This window comes from Saccopteryx leptura, chromosome 2 (assembly GCF_036850995.1).
Source record: "Saccopteryx leptura isolate mSacLep1 chromosome 2, mSacLep1_pri_phased_curated, whole genome shotgun sequence".
Classification (NCBI taxonomy): Eukaryota; Metazoa; Chordata; class Mammalia; order Chiroptera; family Emballonuridae; genus Saccopteryx; species Saccopteryx leptura.
The window spans coordinates 351,446,333-351,467,287 of record NC_089504.1 but is presented as its reverse complement, the minus strand read 5'-3'; the positions used below and the strand labels follow the sequence as shown (position 1 = coordinate 351,467,287).

Here is a 20,955-nt window from a genome sequence, read left to right as displayed (position 1 = left end):
CTGGGGATGGCTCTGTGGCCTCTGCCTCAGGCGCTAGAGTGGCTCTGGTCGCAACATGGCGACGCCCAGGATGGGCAGAGCGTTGCCCCTGGTGGGCGTGCCGGGTGGATCCCGGTCGGGCGCATGCGAGAGTCTGTCTGACTGTCTCTCCCTGTTTCCAGCTTCAGAAAAATGAAAGGAAAAAAAAAAGAGATAAAATTTTGTAAACACTCACAGCTCTGGCCCAGGAAACAGGCAGGATAAACATCTTACCCCAAGGAAGAGAAAAGGCAGTAGGGTTGCAGAGCATTCATGCACCCACAGTGGGTCATGCCCCAGGTTAACTCCTTTACAGACACTCTTATGTAACCCTGCATCGCGAAGATAGCCTCCCTTCACAGATGTCCTTAGGCTTCCGTTTTCTCGTACATGACTTGCCCAATTTGCAATCCACAAAAATGAACATCTGGATGACGGTATGTTTCACTCTATGGTTTTAACAAATTCTTTGTACAGAAACAGACATTTCTACATCAGCTAAAGAGGTTGGTACATTTATGATGTTCATTATTTCATAATTAGTTTCCTTAGAAACACTACTAGTGCCACAGGTGGCTCTTCTCAGGCTCACTCCTTTCCCCCCTTGAGTCCTGAAGTATACTGAGGTGCTGAGAAGGACCATCAATCCTCCATAATAAGCAAGATTAATTAGTTCTGGATAATGCTACTCTGGCCAGGGACCAAGTCACTTCTTCCAGTTCAGTACCAAGTAAGCACAGGAGGCAGTACCCACTGTCCAAAGTCTTTATTGGTAAATCTGCTTCAGAAAAGAGCGAGTGGCCCTACTGCCTCCAAGTCAATGGAATGAAGAGCTGTGTCCAGGGACACCACCACGTGGGCCCAGGGGGACGGATGCTTCGTTCACCTCTTATTCATAGATCCAGTCGTAAGCACAAGACTTGTAGTCAACCAATTCTTCCGGCTTAAACCACAGGCTGATTTCTTTCTCAGCACTTTTTACTGAATCACTGCCATGAATGATGTTCCTGGGAAAAGAACAAATGCTAGTTACCACATTTCGAAGTGCAAAAGTCTGTTTAATGGACAAAGCCAAGGACAAGCGCTGCAGATGTTTTCAGCCACATTGCCCCTGGAAGCAGGAAACTACCCCATAGTATTTCCTCTTAAAAGCAACCACAAAGATACTTAATCAAGCCCTCGCTGGGTAATTCAGCTAGTTAGAGCATTGTCCCGATGCATCAAGGTTGCAGGTTCGATCCCTAGTTAGGGCTCATACAGAAAGCAAGCAATAACCTGGCCCGGTGGTGGCACAGTGGATGGAGCGTTGGACTGGGACATGGAGGATCCAGGTTCGAGACCCCGAGGTCGCCAGCTTGAGCGCGGGCTCATCTGGTTTGAGCAAAGCTCACCAGCTTGGACCCAAGGTCGCTGGCTTGAGCAAGGGGTTACTCGGTCTGCTGAAGGCCCACGGTCAAGGCACGTATGAGAGGGCAGTCAATGAACAACTAAGGTGTTGCAACAAAAAACTGATGATTGCCTGACCAGGCAGTGGTGCAGTGGATAGAGAGTCGGACTGGGATGCGGAAGACCCAGATTCGAGACCCTGAGGTCGCCAGCTTGAGTGCAGGCTCATCTGGTTTAAGCAAAAGCTCACCAGCTCCGACCCAAGGTCGCTGGCTTGAGCAAGGGGTTCCTCAGTCTGCTGAAGGCCCGCGGTCAAGGCACGTATAAGAAAGCAATCAATGAACAACTAAGGGGTCGCAACGAAAAACTAATGATTGAGGCTTCTCATCTCTCTCTGTCCCTGTCTATCCCTCTCTCGGACTCTCTCTCTGTCTCTGTAAAAAAAACAAACAAAAAAAACCCTGATGATTGATGCTTCTCATCTCTCTCCGTTCCTGTCTCTCTGTCCCTATCTATCCCTCTCTCTAACTCTGTCTCTGTAAAAAAAAAAAAAAAAAAAAGCAGCAAGCAATAAATGCATAAGTGGAACAGCAAATCAGTGTTTCTCTCTCCCCTTCTCTAAAAAATATACTTAATCAAAAATTATCCCTTGTTTTGCCTGACTAGGTGGTGGTGCAATAGATAGAGCGTCGGACTGGGATGCAGAAGGACCCAGGTTCGAGACCCCGAGGTTGCCAGCTTGAGCGTGGGCTCATCTGGTTTGAGCAAAAAAAGCTCACCAGCTTGGACCCAAGGTAACCCCCTGGAGCAAGGGGTTACTCTGTTTGTTGAAGGCCTGTGGTCAAGGCACATATGAGAAAGCAATCAATGAACAACTAGGTGTCACAACGAAAAACTAATGATTGATGCTTCTCATCTCTCTCCATTCCTGTCTGTCTCCCTATCTCTCTCTTTCTCTCTCTCTGTCCCTGTAAAAAATAATAATAATAATAATAATTATCCCTTGTTTCAACTTTACTATGTTTCCAAGTTTCTCCCCTTCGAAACAATGTTCATACCCCAAGAATGCTATACCATAAAACCTAACATTCCTTCTCTAATTTTAAAAAATACAGGAAAAGTCAAAGCAACCCATACCAAAACCTGACCTAGATGTGATATTATCAAGGGCATTTTCTGCTGCATTTTCTTAACACTGATTTGCAAAGCCCAACCAAGGCATTCATGCTTATTAACAATCCTTTTATTCCGCCTGACCAGGTGGTGGCACAGTGGACACAGTGTCGGACTAGAATGTAGAGGACCCAGGTTTGAAACCCCAAGGTCGCTAGCTTGAGTGTGGGATCATAGACAAGACCCCCTAGTTGCTGGCTTGAGCCCAAGGTCACTGGCTTGAACAAGGGGTCACTTGCTCTGCTGGAGCCCCCCGGTCAAGGCACAAATGAGAAAACAATGAACAACTAAGGTGCTACAACAAAGAACTGATGCTTCTCATCTCTCTCTCTCTCTTCCTACCTGTGCCTCTCTCTCTCACTTAAAAAAAAAAATTCCTTTATTCCATTGGAATCTCTTGACTGTCAAGTTTCTGTACAGATTTTGTGTAGGTAAGGGACCCAAAAGGTTATGTGACAGACACATGGACATAGTGCCACAAACAGCAAAGCTGCGGCTAGAATCCTTCCTTTCCCCACACCCTGCTCTTCCTGCTGTCGCACGCAGCTCCCTTGTGCAATGTCTTGGTTAAAACTTGACGTCGCCTAGGGAAACAGCTATTTAAAAACACTTTCATCCGATGATAATTACCATCTAATTTAGAACTTCAAATTCCTCTAAAATTGGGATATGCCAAAAAATGTTTTATACCCCATTTACATAGCTTTGAGGATATCATAAGCCCCCTCATGACTCACCTGCCCACTTGAATGCAGAAGTCTCCGCGAATGGTGCCGGGCTTAGAATCTGCTGGGTTGGTCTCCCCAAGCATCAGCCTCCCTGTCTTCACCACATTCAGCCCCTCCCAGACCTTGACAGTAGGGAAAAGGAAACGCATCAGATCTGCCATACAGGACCCTTAGGAACAAAGATTTATCCCCACCTAAGAGCACACATCAATCAGACTAATCATTGACAGGAGTGTCAGTAGATAGGCGGGGGCCTACATAAAACACCCCATACGCCATCCCAGGGTTACAGGGTATGGCAAAAGTAGGCTCACAGTTGTGAGTGCGCGGAACACAAAAGTTTTTTCTTGTATTATTTATTAAGTACTGTATTATTTTCTATACAAACAACTATAAACCGTCTGACCAGGCGGTGGCGCAGTGGATGGAGCGTCAGACTGGGATGCAGAAGACCCAGGTTTGAGATCCCGAGATCGTCAGCTTGAGCACGGGCTCATCTGCCTCGAGCAAAGCTCACCAGCTTGGACCCAAGGTCGCTGGCTCGAGCAAGGGGTTACTTGGTCTGCTGAAGGCCCGCAGGCAAGATACATATGAGAAAGCAATCAATGCACAACTAAGGTGTCGCAACAAAAAACTGATGATTGATGCTTCTCATCTCTCTCCCTTCCTGTCTGTCTGTCCCTAACTATCCCTCTCTCTGACTCTAAAAAAAACAAACAAAAAACTATAAACCCACTTTGCCCTACCCTGTATTGCTAAGATACAGAAAAAAAGTCTGCCTGACGTGGCAACTTTCCAGTCTAGCTGAGATGAAGGTTAACAATACTGAAGAATCCTTACGGCCTGACCTGTGGTGGTGCAAAGATAAAGTATCAACCCCTTGGGCTTGCGCGTCAAAGCAGGAAGCAACCACTACGAGTTGGTGTTTCCCACTCCCACCCTCACCCCCCACCTTTCTCTCTCTCCTCGCTCTAAAATCAATCAATAAAAAATATATTTTTTAAAAAGGAATCTTTTTTTTTTTTTTACAGAGGCAGAGATAGACAGACAGGGACAGACAGACAGGAACGGAGAGAGATAAGAAGCATCAATCATCAGTTTCTCATTGCGCTTTGCAACTTCTTAGTTGTTCAGATTGCTTTCTCACATGTGCCTTGACCGCGGGCCTTCAGCAGACCGAGTAACCCCCTGCTGGAGCCAGGGGCCTAGGGTCTAAGCTGGTGAGCTCTTTGCTCAAGCCAGATGAGCCCGCGCTCAAGCTGGCGACCTCGGGGTCTCGAACCTGGGTCCTTCCGCATCCCAGTCCGACGCTCTATCCACTGCGCCACCACCTGGTCAGGCAAAAGGAATCTTTTTTTAAAATTATTTTTATTTATTCATATTAGAGAAGAGAGAAAGAGAGAAAGAGAGAGAGAGAGAGAGAGAGAAGGGGGAGAGAAGCAGGAAGCATCAACTCCCATATGTGCCTTGACCAGGCAAGCCCAGGGTTTTGAACTGGCAACCTCAGCATTCCAGGTCGACACTTTATCCACTGCGCCACCACAGGTCAGGCCAAAAAGGAATCTTTTTGCAGCCACAAACACAGAAGGTGACGAAAGGGTAAAGAAAAGTGATCAAACTGGAACAGGATCTGTGGGACGGGCCTCCCAGAAAACAGAGCAAGAGATAGAGAGGACCCCCTGGGCAGATGGCTCAGCAGGTCAGAGCGCCGTCCCCACGCACAGGGGTTGCCGGTTTGATCCCTGGTCAGGACACATACAAGAACAGACTGATGTTTCCATCTCCCCCCCCCTTCTTCTCTTTCTAAAATCAAAAGTTCTTTAAAAAAGAAGAGAGAGAGATGGCAAAGGTTGACATGAAAGGGGGAAGTGTATTTCAGGGAAGAACAAAGAAGAAACGGTCATCCTTCGGGACCTGAACGAAGATCTACTTTCTCAACAATCCCAGTGGCTCCCAATCGTACCCTCTACAGTGTGTCTGTAAAGTCATGGTGCACTTTTGACTGGTCACAGGAAAGCAACAAAAGACGATAGAAATGTGAAATCTGCACCAAAAAGGAAAACCCTCCTCGTTTCTGTAGGATGATGTGGCAGCATGTGCGCATGCGCAGATGATGATGTAACACCGTGTATACAGCGGAGCAGCCCACGGCCATGCCAGTCGAGATGTGGACAGTACAGAGGAAAATTCAGTGTGTTCTGTGGCTTGCTAAATTCGAATCTGTGACCAAAGTGCAACGTGAATATCGGCACGTTTATAACGAAGCGCCACCACATAGGAATAACATTACTCAGTGGGTTAAGCAGTTGAAGGAAACCGGCAGTTTGGTGGAGAAACCCCGTTCTGGTAGGCCATCAGTCAGTGATGAGTCTGTAGAGGCTATACGGGATAGCTACCTAAGGAGCCCTAAAAAATCTGTGCGTGAGCCCACATCGAACTGCACTGAATAGGTATGAAACTGGGAGAGTTTTCCTTTTATTTGGTGCAGATTTCACATTTCTATCGTCTTTTGTTACTTTCCTGTGACCGGTCAAAAGTGCACCATGATTTTATGGACACACTGTACTTCCTGTCCCTGCGCTCCCAGTTGGACACTAAAGCCACAGGAAGAAAGAGGTTGCTTTGTTTCTAGTTTGGGATTACATGGGACGTCCTCTAAGCTCAAATCCCCATTGCTTTTTCACCAGGCTCCTAGTTGCTCTGTTAACTAAACTCCAGTGGGCTCCATCTGTAAAAACAGGAATTTGGAGTGGCTGGGGAAGAGCTCTAAAAAATGACAGTCACAGACCACGGCCAGTTACCATCAGCCTTTACTTTCCTTCCCCCCAGACACGCACTTACCATGGCCACCACCGGCCCTGAGTTCATGTACTTCACCAGCCCTGGGTAGAACGGGCGCTCCTTCAGGTCAATGTAGTGCTGCTTCAGGAGCTCCTCCGACGCCTGGCATTGAAGAGGAGGGACCAATGAGCCGCTCAGCTGGAAAAACTGGACTATGGCTCCATCGCCTTCCCACAACCTCCCATGAACATGGCAGTTGCTCTAAAAGTCCAATTTAGCATTTTAGCCCACACTGTTGAGATGTGGGCAGCCTGACTTGTGGTGGCAGTGGACAGGGCATCGACCCGGAACGCCGAGGTCACCCCTTTGAAAGCTCGGGCTTGCCTGGTCAAGGCACATATGAGAAGTACCAGGAGTTGATGTTTCCTATGACTCCCCCTATGTTCTCACTCGCCTCTCTCTGAAAACAATAAATAAAATCTAAAAAAAAAAAAAATCTCGCCCTGTCTGGATAGCTAGGTTGGGTAGAGCTTCCTCCCAAAGCACAGAGGTTGCTGGTTCAATCATTGGTCAGGTTACATACAGGAACAGATTGATGTTCCTGTCTCTCTCTCTCTCTCTCTCTAAAAATAATTTTAAAAACTGTATTTTTTAATCTCATTCAAAAAATGAAACTAACCCTGTATTACCAAAAGATTGTTCTGCTCATGACGACATCCTCATAATGTCAACGACATCGTGGATGTTATAACCCTAAAGTACATGGTTTGAGGATCTAGATTTGGGGATAAAAGTGTTAAATGCATTTGAAGAAAATAGGACAGATGGAAGTCCTATCAGACGCCTCTGGCCCTTTACAATGTCCTGTTAAACACCTTAGATGTTAGCTGAGAACATTCTCCTCTCCACTGATAAGCTTGGTTAAAATTTCAATACTTAGATACTTATTGTCCCTTAAGGTCCAGATCTGTGTGCCTCAAATTTATTCTATTTTTTTCAAGAAAGGCAGACTGCCACATGCAGCACCTCATTTGGATGTGTCTGAAGTCTTGGAAGCTTGACTACCCTACGTTCTCCTACAAATGGAGCTTGAGACTTGTTTGGAGGTTCTAGCAGGGGAGCGCAGCTACCCGTATACCCTTGACCCAAGAACGGTCCTCTCCTCTATCGGGGAAGGTCGTCCTCTTCGACAGAGCGCGCAGCTTCGTGAGGGACGCACATGGAGCGGTGAGGGAGGAAGGGGACACTCGCCTAGCCAGCCAGATCAGCCAAATCAACCCTGGCGATCAATGGGGTGACCGATGTCGCAGCCAGATCGCCCTCACATCCTGTGTGCCCCAAATTTAATATGGAAAACACAGTGACTGCCGTATGCCAAAGGGAGCCTGCAGAGCAAGGGCAGAGGAAGGGACAACCCCACCTAAAACCTCGGTCAGCTCAGGGCTGCAAAGTAAAACACAAAAAGATCCACGCCTCCCACCTAGGCACAGGTAGACCCCACGTGGGCCAGGGGAAGGAGCCTGGGGCGCCGGCTTTCTTCGCTCTCTGCTGCCCCCCTGCGACGCCAGAGCAGGCGACAGTCCCAAGCAGCCGGGCCGGAGCAGGAGTCACGTTACCTCCGCTTAACCTTCCCAAGGGCGTCTGTGCTCCCGGGCCTCAGGGACGGGTCCGTGCGACGGCCCTCGGGGACAAGTTAGCGTGCCGGAGGGCACAGGGGAGAGAGCAAAGGGATCCCCGCGGGGGCGAAAGTAGCTAAGCAGTGACTCCGACAGGAAGCGACGCGGACAAGTCGCTGCCGGGATGCAAAATCCCCTGCCACCGAGCTCCCGAGGGGGAACGGGAGGGGGGCGCGTACCCGAAGGAACTTCATGGCCACGAGGCGGAAGCCCTTCTGCTCGAAGCGCTTGATGATGTCGCCCACCAGGCCGCGCTGCACGCCGTCCGGCTTGATGGCGATGAAGGTGCGCTCCGTGTTGGCCATGGTCCTGCGGGCGAGCGGTCCGGTCAGAGCCTGGGTCCCAGGTCCCTGCCCCCCGCCCGGGCCGGGCAGCCCACGTGGGCGCTCCAGCCGGGCCGCCCCGCGCGGGCGCACCCGCCGTCCCCACCGCTGCCGCCACCGCGGGACACGTGGCAGCCCGGACGCCTCCGCCCTTTCCGGGCCCGCTGCCCCTCTGCAGTCCCCGAAGGCCCGCGGAGGGGCAGAGCGTGGGGGCCCGCTCGGACCCGGCGCAGGGACCTGCGGGGACTAGGGGCGCCTGCAGACCGGGACCCATCCCGCGCGAGGGGACCCGGGGGACAGGAGGGGGAAAGCAACCCCCCTCCCCCCCCCCCCGTCGTCTTACCGAGAGGCGGGCGGGCGGGCGGACGGTAGCTGAGAAGCAAGGCCGTAGCAGAGACCTGAGCGACCACCGGAGCCGGGAGTTGTCCGCGGAGGAGGGGCGCGCGACGGCCACACCCCGGAGGCCTCCACCGCCCAACCCGCGGGGCCGGACGCAGCCGGAGCCTCTGTCCACGCCCCTGCTTTACAAGTGAGGGCTCGGGGACAGGAAGTAGTTGCTTTTCCACCTGAATGTCCCACAAGTGAAACTAGGCACGTCCAACTCTGTTCCCACCGGAGGTGAAGATCTCTTCCCCTGCCCAGCATGATTGTGTGGTCAGGTTATCCATTCCAGCCTGAGACACACCCTTAACAACTTGTCAATGACAAGATCCTAGACTCAGAGAAATCAGGCCTGTCATCTGTTTGCAGAAAGTCCCCACCCTTTGGTGGTTGGTGTCCAGCTTCCCTGGGGGGGTCAGTGAGCCCGTACTCTCAGTAGTTACTGATTCCCGCCCAGCAGTGATTATGCTTTGAAATGGTCAGAGCCCGTGTCTCTCTCCTCGGGGCAGTGAGCTGACCACGGGAATGGTGTCATCACCCTAGTGGTCCTGGCACTGTATTTATAACATTACTGATCGATGAGCTGTTCGCCTCTGGTGCTGTCTCTCCCACTACCTCCTTGTGGTCCAGTCTGTACCAATCTCTGCCTTTCTCTGCTCCTTTCCTTATCGGAACCGAGTCCCTGGACAGCCTCCAGGGTCACAGCCTTAGCACCGCCACCAGTCCTACTTATCCACTTCAACGTTTTATTTCAACTTTATTGAGGCATAGTTGACAAATAAAATTTGTATGTATTTAAGATAAACTATTTGATGTTCTGATATACATATGTATGTATTGTGAAATGATCACCAACATAACCATCATTTCAGTTACCATTTTTCTTTTCTGGTGTATAGTGAGAACATGTGAGATCTACCCTCTTAGCAAATTTTTTTATTATTATTTACTTATTTTAGAGAGAGGGGATGGAAGAGACAAACATGGATCTGTTCCTGTATGTGTCCTGACCAGGGCTGAACCTCCAACTTTGGCATAGTGGGAGGATGCTCTAACCAACCACACTATCTGGCTTTTACTTATTTTTGTCTTTTATGTATTTTTTGATTATTGTTTTAGCAAATTTCAAGTAAACAGTACAGTGTACAGTACTGTTAACTACAGTCACATCATTGTACAGATCTTCAGCTTGGACTTTTTTTTTTTTTTTCTTTTTGTATTTTTCTGAAGCTAGAAACGGGGAGACAGACTCCTGCATGCGCCCGACCAGGATCCACCCGGCACGCCCACCGGGGGGGATGCTCTGCCCACCAGGGGGCGATGCTCTGCCCCTCCGGGCCCTCGCTCTGCAGCGACCAGAGCCACTCTAGCGCCTGGGGCAGAGGCCAAGGAGCCATCCCCAGCGCCCGGGCCATCTTTGCTCCAATGGAGCCTCGGCTGCGGGAAGGGAAGAGAGAGACAGAGAGGAAGGAGAGGGGGAGGGATGGAGAAGCAGATGGGCGCTTCTCCTGTGTGCCCTGGCTGGGAATCGAACCCGGGACTTCTGCATGCCAGGCCGGCACTTTACCACTGAGCCAACCGGCCAGGGCTGGACTTTTAAATAAAAGGTACTGGTAATTAAATTTCCATCTTGTCTTTGTTAAAGCAACCAAGTCAATGTCCTACCAAATCAAAGCTATTTATAAGATTTCTTCTGAGACCATGCCAGGGACACAGGCCCACTATCCACATGGCTTTTCTGTTTTGGTGTAGTTACTTCTCCCACTTCTCATTCACTGAGTCCCCCAGAGCTTCTCAAGAGCAGGAAGGATCCTTCTTATTTCCAATGACCCCGCTGCACCCAGCGCAGTCTCAGCAACTGTAGAGGTTCACAAGCTGCGCCTCTGCAGGCTCAAGAGAAATTTCTGCCTCTCCCTGAACTACCTAGAACTGAATTAAGGGCCTTGCCCATAATAAGTGATCATCAGAGATAACCTCATTTGGCCTACCTACGTGGCAGGGCACACTACTAATTCCTGAACATGTGTTCTCCCTACGGTGACCTTCTGAAGTCCCAGGTGCCTTACCTTATTGCTAGCTCAGAATGTCATATATATACTCACTTTCCCTTCTGTCTTTGAACCTCCTATGCATATGGGATGTCTTGTCAGGCATGTGGGGTTTCCACACCCAAGTAACTATAGTATTTGGTTATTTTCTCTTATTAAACTGTCTCATATCTATTAGATTAGAGCAGCCAAAGAAACTTGAAGGTGGAGAGTTGTTTCCTCCCCCACAGATCCTGTTGACTGGCTCAGTGACAAGTGGATGGTGGAACCTGAAACCTGTGTAATTGTGTTAACCAGTGTCATCCCAGTAATTCAATAAAAAGGAGAAAGAATAGATGGTATGAGGGCGTGGACAGGCAAAGACGATGTGTGTGTGTGTTTGCGGGTGTTATCTCTCAGGCCAATATAAACCATTTATGTAGTATTTATACTCTACTAGCCCGTTAGCCAGAGTACATGAAAAGACAAAGTAATACAAAGCAATACAGCAACACAGAGTAACCAACTGATGGATCCTAGTTGGGTTGAAACATTTTAATCTGATGGTAGCACATAACACTGTACAGGGCACACTCATAGCTCCAAAAGTGTCCCTCCAGATTGTAAAGAAGTTCTCAGAAATAACTAGATCAGCTATAGTCTGGTCCCTGCCGTGGGAGGGAGAGGAAAGGGAATGGAAGAAGCATTGTCGCCTGCTTTCGTGTCACTCGTAGATCCAGTTCTGAGCGCAGCTCTTGTAATCTACCAGTTCCTCAGGCTGAAACCACAGGCCAATCTCCTTCTCTGCACTCTCCACGGAATCACTGCCATGGATAATGTTCCTGAGTGGGGAAAGAGACGGCCACGTTACCAAGACCACAAGGGTTAAATGGCCCAGAAGCCCCCCTCACTCCCATTGCCAGGAGGCTGTCAGACCACCGCAGGAGAAAAAGCCAAACTCCATGTCATAAGTTCACATTATTAAAGGGAAAAAACCCTATGAATATCATTAATGTGGGATGAAGAATGCCCTCCCCACATCTCGCCTTCTTAGCAATACTGATGCAAGCAGTGACAGCCTTCGGGGAAGGAATGTGGCCGCAAAGTGTGCTGTGTCAGCTTCTACCCTCTTAACAGAGGCACAACCACACTGATGTTGACGACCACAGACAGAGAGCCTGTAAGGCAAACACCAGCCTAAGACAGAGAAAAACAATGAACCGATTTGAAATTGATCTGCGTAAGGTATCGCGCCCATCCCTCAAGGGGAAGGGATAGAGGGGGAGGGAGAGAAAGAGAGAAACATCGATCTTTTCCTTATGTGCCCTGACCAGGGATTGAACCGGCAACCTCTGCATATTGGGGTGATGCTCTAACCCACCGAGCTATCCGGTCAGGGCATGGAACCCAAATTCTTATGGCAACTCAAATTTTGGAAAAGGATAAAAAGCACCAACTCCCACCTGCCAACTTGGATACAAAAGTCCCCTCGGATGGTCCCAGGTTTGGAGTCCGCTGGGTTGGTCTCCCCAAGCATTACGCGACCTGTCTTCACCACATTCAGCCCCTCCCAGACCTGCAAGGACAAAGGGAGACGCGGCCAAGGAAGAAAACCAATCTCAGCTAATCTGAAAACTATTAGTTCAAATAGGAAATCTGAAAACTTTTAGTTCAAAAACAAAAGAAAGAAAAGTAAAAAAGCCCCCTTAAGATCTTAAGATGACATTCATGGCACGGGGAGAATATATATATGTTTTTATAAAGAATATACACGTATATAAAGAATATATATATATAAGGAATACATATATATAAATATATATAAATAAAGAGAGAGAAAGGTTTCTTCATTTGCTGCCCATCCTCCCTGTAAAGATGTGTAGGCAAGGAAAGCTATGAAAACGGGTGCCCGCTTTGTCTCATTCATGACTCTATTGCCAGTGTCTAGAAAAGAGCCTGGCAGAACGATGGCGACCCATACATATTTGGAGACGAATAACTACGAAGTCCTGCCCTCCAGAGGCTTATAATCAGGCAGACCCCTCCTGACCTCCTCCAGCCCCGAGTCTTCCCTTTGACAAGCAAACAGATCTTATCTTTTTAGTGGACCCAAGAGCTGACTCGTGTCTTACCTGTCCGATCCTCCCAGCACCAGCTTCCTCTGCATCAGTGAGGACCGGACTGGCATCAGAAGCAGGCATCGCAACATTCACCGTTCACTCTCACCTGAGTCATTCACATCAACACCTGAGATGGGCACACTCACCATGGCAACCACTGGCCCTGAGTGCATGTATTTCACCAGGCCAGTGAAGAATGGACGGTCCTTCAGGTCGATGTAGTGTTCCCTGAGAAGGTCTTCAGAAGCCTGTTCCACAAGACAGGGAATGAACATTGGCCTCCAAAGTTAAGAACCAGGGCTGATTCCCGTCACCCATTCTGCCGTTTAAAACGTGAGCTCTCGGCCCTGGCCAGATAGCTCGGCTGGTTAGAGCATTGTCCCGAGGCACAGAGATTGCCGGCTTGACCCCCAGTCAGGGCACATACAGGAACAGATTGATGGATGTTCCTGTCTCTCCCTCTCTCTTCCTCTCTCCCTTCCTCTTTCGCTAAAATCAGTAACTTTTTTTAAAAATTTAAATAAATAAATAAAATACGAGCTCTCAGCTCTCTGACTCTGTTATAACCCAGTTCATTCTTTTTCTTCTTTTTCTTTTCATTTATTTTTATATATTTATTATTTTAATTATTTTTGTGGTAAAATAAGCATTTTTTTCCCCTATTTTTCCAAGGTGAGAAGCAGGGAGGCAGAGAGACAGACTCCCGCAGGCACCCGACTGGGATCCACCCGGCATGCCTACCAGGGGGCGATGCTCTGCCCATCCGGGGCGTTGTTCCATTGCAACCTGAGCCATTCTAACACCTGAGGCGAAGGCCAGAGGGCCACCCTCAGCGCCCAGGCCAACTTTGCTCCAATGGAGCCCCGGGAGGGGAAGAGAGAGACAGAGAAAGGAGAGGAGGAGGGTTGGAGAAGCAGATGAGCGCTTCTCCTGTGTGCCCTGGCCGGGAATCGAACCCGGGACTTCCACACACTGGGCCGACGCTCTACTGCTAAGCCAACCAGCCAGGGCAAATAACCCAGTTCATTCTCAACACAGCCAAAGGGGAGCAGTGACCAGGCCTAACAGTGCTTCTTCAATTTTCTACCAATTTCCCCCCTATTGGCTTTGACTGATCAGAATAAAACAACAGAATATTAGATTTATATCCAACCATCACATTTTAGACAGGAAATCTAAAAATGCAATGAACTTCCACGCCCAGAGCAAGTCTCAACTGAAATGTTGGAAGGTGAGGGAGGTGGTCTTGCCCTTTGATGTGACTGAAACTGAACCAGCCATTTCTCAGGATTACTTCAGTGACTCAGAGGATAAAGGTCCGGGGTGGTGATCATGCCACTCTCATGGGTATGTGCAAACCATCCAAAAGTTCATAACATCTAGCAATCACTTTGCTGAAGAATGAGTCAGCATCTCTCACATTACAAGGCTGATATGTGGGAACAGAGCAGTTTAGCTAAAGCTAAACCATCTGCTTAGCAATTACAACTCGACTGTATTCTCTCTCTGCCACTGCATATATACTAGTTGAGGGTCTAACAAGTCCCCTATGTTCTCAGTTCCATAGTACTGCACCGTACAAGGTACCCTGCACACTTCAGTGACGCACACCAATGTGGAGATTTGCTTCCAAGAATCACGTCCAGAACACCCTCACGTTCAGCACCTACCGATGACTCCTTGCCAACATTAAATAATTACACGGCCATGTGTTCACTCCGTGTTAGCAAGTCACCAGCACCAGCCCCTTCATTCCAAATCAAAACTTGTCATCTCCTCACACAGTAACTTGATCTTCCCTTACCAAAACACTCTTTTCCTTCTATTAATTGGTTCTCATTATGTTTAGCCTGCAAAATAGTCACAGATTTTTTTTTTGGGGGGGGGGAGCTCAAATTTTCCCTCACCTCCCTCTTCCACATCAGATTCCAATCACGCTTTAAACCAGGGGTAGTCAACCTTTTTATACCTACTGCCCACTTTTTTTTTAATTTATTTATTCATTTTAGGAGAGAAAGAGAAGAGAGGAGGAGCAGGAAGCATCAACTCCTATATGTGCCTTGACCAGGCAAGCCCAGGGTTTTGAACCAGCGACCTCAGCGTTCCAGGTCGAGGCTTTATCCACTGCGCCACCGCAGGTCAGGCCTACTGCCCACTTTTGTATCTCTCTTTCTTTTTTTTTTTTCTTCCAGAGACAGAGGGATAGATAGGGACAGACAGGAACAGAGATAGATGAGAGCATCAATCATCAGCTTTTCGTTGCAACACCTTAGTTGTTCATTGATTGCTTTGTCATATGTGCCTTGACCGCAGGCCTTCAGCAGACCAAGTAACCCCTTGCTTGAGCCAGCGACCTTGGGTCCAAGCTGGTGAGCTTTATACTCAAACCAGATGAACCCGCGCTCAAGCTGGCGAGCTCGGGGTCTTGAACCTGGTTCCTCGGCATCCCAGTCTGATGCTCTGTCCACTGCGCCACCACCTGGTCAGGCTGTATCTCTCTTAGTAAAATTTTCTAACCGCCTACCGGTTCCACAGTAATGGTGATTTACAAAGTAGGGAAGTAACTTTACTTTATAAAATTTATAAAGCAGAGTTAAAGCATATAATAATAATTACTTACCAAGTACTTTGTGTCGGATTTTCGATAAGTTTGGCAGAATAAATCTTTATAAAACAACTTACTATAGTTAAATCTATCTTTTTATTTATACTTTGGTTGCTCCGCTACCACCCACCATGAAAGATAGAACGCCCACTAGTGGGCGGGAGGGACCAGGTTGACCGGCACTGCAAAAGTGGGCAGTTTTGGCCCTGGCCGGTTGACTCAGTGGTAGAGCGTTGGCCTGGCGTGTGGAAATCCCGGGTTCAATTCCCTGCCAGGGCACACAGGAGAAGCACCCATCTGCTTCTCCTCCACCCCTCCCTCTCTCCTTCCTCTCTGTCTCTTTCTTCCCCTCCCACAGCCAAGGCTCCATTGGAGCAAAGATGGCTCGGGCGCTGGGGATGGCTCCATGGCCTCTGCCTCAGGCGCTAGAGTGGCTCTGGTCGCAACAGAGCGACACCCAGAATGGGCAGAGCATCGCCCCCTGGTGGGCGAGCCGGGTGGATCCCTGTCGGACGCATGCGGGAGTCTATCTGACTGCCTCCCCGTTTCCAGCTTCAGAAAAATACAAAAAAAAACCCAAAAACAAACAAACAAACAAAAAAAGTGGGCGGTTTTTATAAAAAGGTTCACCATCACGGGCTTAGACTCATGGCAGCTACTCCTCCTCCCACTCTTCATCCAGCCCACATCCCTGTTCGGAAACAAGGGAAAGGAGGAAAACGTATGCGCCCAGGGGTCAGAGAACCTGAGTTAAAACCCTAGCTTTCAAGCACATGACCTAACCTCCAAGTCTCAGGTTGCTGCTTACTAAAAACTACAGGAATAGGAATAAGTAAGTACCTCTCAGGGCTGTCATGAGAGATAAGGAAACACATGAGCCGAGCACACAGTAAATGTCTGATCGATAACACTTTGATTTTACTTTACCTTCAAACCTAGAAATATGCAAACTCTATGGTAAGAGTTGCTTGTCCAACACCTGGCTCTAATCGGTCCACCATGTTCTCCACTCAGCATTAACATCAGTCGACTCCTTTAATATTAAAGCAGTTTTTCTAAACATCAGATAGGAACTCAATTATAAATCGAACTAAATTTAAGATGCACTATGAGACTGCCAGGTTGACTCTTTTTTTTTTTCCTTTTCTGAAGCTGGAAACAGGGAGAGACAGTCAGACAGACTCCCGCATGCGCCCGACCGGGATCCACCCGGCACGCCCACCAGGGGCTACGCTCTGCCCACCAGGGGGCGATGCTCTGCCCCTCCGGGCGTCGCTCTGCCACGACCAGAGCCACTCTAGTGCCTGGGGCAGAGGCCAAGGAGCCATCCCCAGCGCCCGGGCCATCTTTGCTCCAATGGAGCCTTGGCTGCGGGAGGGGAAGAGAGAGACAGAGAGGAAGGAGGGGATGGGGGTGGAGAAGCAAATGGGCGCTTCTCCTACGTGCCCTGGCCGGGAATCGAACCCGGGTCCCCCACACGACTCTTTTTTTTTTTTACACGGACAGAGAGAGAGTCAGAGAGAGAGAGGGATAGATAGGGACAGACGGACAGGAACAGAGGGAGATGAGAAGCATCAATCATGTTTTTCGTTGCGACACCTTAGTTGTTCATTGATTGCTTTCTCATATGTGCCTTGACTGCGGGCCTTCAGCAGACCGAGTAACCCCTTGCTCAAGCCAGCGACCTTGGGCTCAAGCTGGTGAGCTTTTTGCTCAGACCAGATGAGCCGGCACCCAAGCTGGCAACCTTGGGGTCTCAAACCTGGGTCTTCCACGTCCCAGTCCGACACTCTATCCACTGCGCCACCTCCTGGTCAGGCTGTATTTTCTTTGAGAAAAAGAATTCTCCTTTCCCAGGTTTGTTTGAGAAGGGTTCTTGGCCAATCAATCCTGGGCATTTTTTGAACTATTGCTTTGCAGGTGTCTTACAAGACTGTCTACAAGTGTCTGCTCCCTGCTGCTCCAGGTAGGCCTTCCCAAGGGCAAAATCGTACTTTTCCCCACACACCTGAATGGCGCCTAGTATATGCTAGACACTAAGTGGGTGGTGAATGATGATAGACAGATTTCCTTGGTGAAAACAACATCCCCAAAGGAGAGAAAAAAATCTCTAAAATTATCTACTCAGGCCTGACCTGTGGTGGCACAGTGCATAAAGGGTCGACCTGGAAAGCTGAGGTCACCGGTTCAAAACCCCGGGTGTGCCCAGTCAAAGCACATACAGGAAGCAACTACTGAGCTCAAACATGCCCAGAGCTTTGTTCGAGTCAGAAATCACAGTCCTGCCTGACTAGGCAGTGGCGCAGTGGATAGAGCATCGGACTGGGATGTGGAGGACCCAGGTTCGAGACCCCAAGGTCGTTGGTTCGAGTAAGGGGTTACTCGGTCAGCTGTAGCCCCACGGTCAAGGCACATATGAGAAAGCAATCAATGAACAAATAAGGTGTCGCAACGAAAAACTGGTGATTGATGCTTCTCATCTCTCTCTGTTCCTGTCTGTCTGTTCCTCACTCTGTCTCTGTAAAAAAAAAAAAAAGAAATCAGAGTCCTGCAGTAAATATGGAACTCTGTATTGCTAAGGGAAAAGGGAGGCTATTTTCTTTTTATTTAAGGGAGGGACAGGGAGATAGAGAGAGAGACACAGACAGGCAGACAGGAACATCGATGTGCTCCTGTATGGCCCTGACCGGGACTGAACTGGCAGCCTCCGTGCTTTAGGACAATGCTCTAACCAACCGAGCTATTCAGCCGGGGCGGAAGGCTATTTCCTAAAGTCTGAAATAACTTGGTTTGTTTCAAGACTCAGCCATGACACTAAACGGGAAGAATGAAATCGACCTACCTGCATGAATTTCATAGCAACGAGGCGGAATCCCTTCTGCTCAAAACGCTTGATGATCTCTCCCACAAGCTGGCGCTGGACGCCATCAGGCTTGATGGCGATGAAGGTGCGCTCACTGTTGGCCATGGTCCTGGAATGGACAGTGGAACAGCAGTAAATCTCCTGCCTACATCATTATCCTTCTCAAGCAGATTAACCCATAGATCTGGTTTAAATCTGTCACGGCAACTCCAAGTCTCGCTAGTAAAAACCCAATTCCTCCTCAGTCCTCTCATGTATAAATTATTATTTCGGAGTGGAGAAGAGTCCAAAAGCAAGAGCTATAATTTCTATCCCAGTTTATTTACTATGCTTATATTAAGCATCTGTGTACCCAGTAATGAGGCAGAACTAAGGTAGGGGATATAAATATAAATATCTTTCTCAGCCCTGGCCGGTTGGCTCAGCGGTAGAGCGTCGGCCTAGCATGCGGAGGACCCGGGTTCGATTCCCGGCCAGGGCACACAGGAGAAGCGCCCATTTGCTTCTCCACCCCTCCGCCGCGCTTTCCTCTCTGTCTCTCTCTTCCCCTCCCGCAGCCAAGGCTCCATTGGAGCAAAGATGGCCCGGGTGCTGGGCATGGCTCTGTGGCCTCTGCCTCAGGCGCTAGAGTGGCTCTGGTCGCAACATGGCGACGCCCGGAGGGGCAGAGCATCGCGTGCCGGGTGGATCCCGGTTGGGCACATGCGGGAGTCTGTCTGACTGTCTCTCCCTGTTTCCAGCTTCAGAAAAATGAAAAAAATAAATAAATAAAATAAATAAATAAATAAATAAATATCTTTCTCAATTATACACATGAAATGAAACTACACTGATAATGTGAAAGTGACATCTGGTACAACGCAGTATGTCCTGCCAAGACATCAAGGTATTAGAACTGGAAGGAGTTTTATTTCATTACAATCCCCTTCATTTTACAAATGAGGAAAAAGACTGAGACCATCAGAATGAGGGCCCAAAACCAGATTTCTCAACCCTATGCAATTTATGCTACATCATAGGATGTAATGAGTACTCTTGACTAAGCAGTAAGCGTTGGATTGTGAGAGAACTAGAGCCATTAGTGATATCTGCTATGGGGCATCATGCTGGATGGAAGCCTAGGAAGAGGAAGCATCTATTCTAGATCTTACAGAGATTTTACAGAGAAGACCTGCTCTGCCTCCACAACTGAGAAAAGGAGGCCCCTCACCTTGAGAGACAATCCCTAATGTGCCTAGCACCACCGCCTCCTGGCTCTATCTCCTGTACTTTAGTTAACCTCCTACTATAGCACCTTAACAAAATATTTGCCTTTTATGTTTGTCGGTCTTCTCCAGTGGTGTGTGGTCTGTCTCCGATACCTAGCCACATTCTTAGCACTAAAGAAATGAAAAAAAAAAAAAATGTCTTAAATGGTAAGTAATCCCCCTGCTCCTCTAAGAAAAAGAGACACAGTCCAACGACTGGCAGAGAACTCCCGATGAAAGCTCAACAGAAAACCTGGCTAAAGAACCAGAGACAGTTCCTATAAATATCCCTCCACGCCCTCCCGGGCACACACACCTGTCATTCATTCTGCAATCACATACTGAGTGCCAACTCCATGCCCAGGACTGCACTCTACAGAGACAAGGCACAACCCCTGCATTCGTGGCCTGATGCTAAAGGCAGCCATGAGCCGCGGACAAAGGCCAGTCCACGTGGCGTGGGACGTGTGCTGACAGGTTTGCACCTGCCGACAGGCGCTCCCCCGCCCTTCCCTCCCATCGGATGCCCCTCGCCACGTCTCAGAGCGGAACTCATACAACCCTTTCCCCTCCCGGTTCCCCTGACTTCATTGCTCTCCCGTTCCTCTCAGGACCCTGAACCCCTCTCACCCCTCCAGCGGCTCGAGCTTCTTACTCCGCCTCCGTCGCCGGCACCGGAAACGCGCCCGCCCCGCACTCGCGGAACCCTCTTGCTTAGCTCTCCTACCGGAGAGCCCATTTGGCAGAACACCACTCGACCACGCTTCCTCTTGCGAGTGGGGTGTTATTCTAGGGAGCAACTTTCCGCTCTTTGACTTCCGGCACTGCTTTTTTTTTTTTAATGCTCTTCCGACAGGTTCCGCCATTTTTTATTTATTTATTTATTTTTAAGCTTCTGTCACTCACTTCCTCCGTTTGGGAGCAAATTGGCTTCCCGGGAGGTGGCGCTAATACTTTGCATGAAGTCTGAACGCGCGCCTGCCTCAAGTAGACACGTCTTCCTGCTTTACATTCCCTCGTCCTTTCTGATCTTTCAAACAATAAATTATTTGATGAATACCTACTATGTGCCAGGCACTGTTCTAGGGCCTGGGGCTATAGCAGTAAACAATCTTGGTACTTCTGGTAGGGTAGGGAACGGGAAGGCAAACAATAAACAAATGTTCCTGGCATTATGTAAGTGCTGATAAAAGGGGGATTGCAGGAGGAGTAAACTTGCAGTATTTTGAACAGGGAATGACATCACCTGATACACATTTTTTTTTTCTTTAAGGATTTTATTTATTTATTTTTAGAGAGACGAGGTGTGTGGGGAGAGAGAGAAAAGTGGGGGAGGAGCAGGAAGCATCAACTCATAGTTGTTGCTCATTGTGTGTGCCTTGACCCGGCAAGCCTGGAGTTTCCGACCTCAGCAGTCCAGGGGGAAGCTTCACCCACTGTGCCACAACAGGTCAGGCCACCTGATATATATATATATTTTTTAAATTCTGACTGCTGTAGGAGGAATGGATAGGAGATAAAGTGCAAAGTGGAATTGGGAGACTTTTCAACAAATGGTGCTAAGCAATTGGCTATCTGTAAGAGGAAAATAGTATCTCTACCTAAACCTCCCATCATAAAAAGTCAC

General features: G+C 48.8%; 2 protein-coding genes across 2 annotated transcripts; both read right to left on the bottom strand.

The window, feature by feature from the left end:
• Positions 1 to 769: 769 nt before the first annotated feature.
• LOC136392434 (nucleoside diphosphate kinase B) lies at positions 770 to 8,687 on the bottom strand. Its single transcript, XM_066364603.1, has 5 exons — positions 8,429 to 8,687; positions 7,942 to 8,071; positions 6,147 to 6,248; positions 3,315 to 3,427; positions 770 to 1,025 (listed from the first exon to the last, which is right to left on the bottom strand). The coding sequence occupies exons 2-5, from the start codon at positions 8,065 to 8,067 to the stop codon at positions 908 to 910; spliced, it is 459 nt and encodes a 152-aa protein (XP_066220700.1). The 5' UTR covers positions 8,068 to 8,071; positions 8,429 to 8,687; the 3' UTR covers positions 770 to 907.
• A 2,346-nt stretch (positions 8,688 to 11,033) lies between these two features.
• On the bottom strand, positions 11,034 to 20,081 carry LOC136392435 (nucleoside diphosphate kinase A). Its single transcript, XM_066364604.1, has 5 exons — positions 19,959 to 20,081; positions 18,061 to 18,190; positions 12,760 to 12,861; positions 11,957 to 12,069; positions 11,034 to 11,335 (listed from the first exon to the last, which is right to left on the bottom strand). Exons 2-5 carry the CDS (start codon positions 18,184 to 18,186, stop codon positions 11,218 to 11,220), a joined length of 459 nt encoding a protein of 152 aa, XP_066220701.1. The 5' UTR covers positions 18,187 to 18,190; positions 19,959 to 20,081; the 3' UTR covers positions 11,034 to 11,217.
• Positions 20,082 to 20,955: the final 874 nt, after the last annotated feature.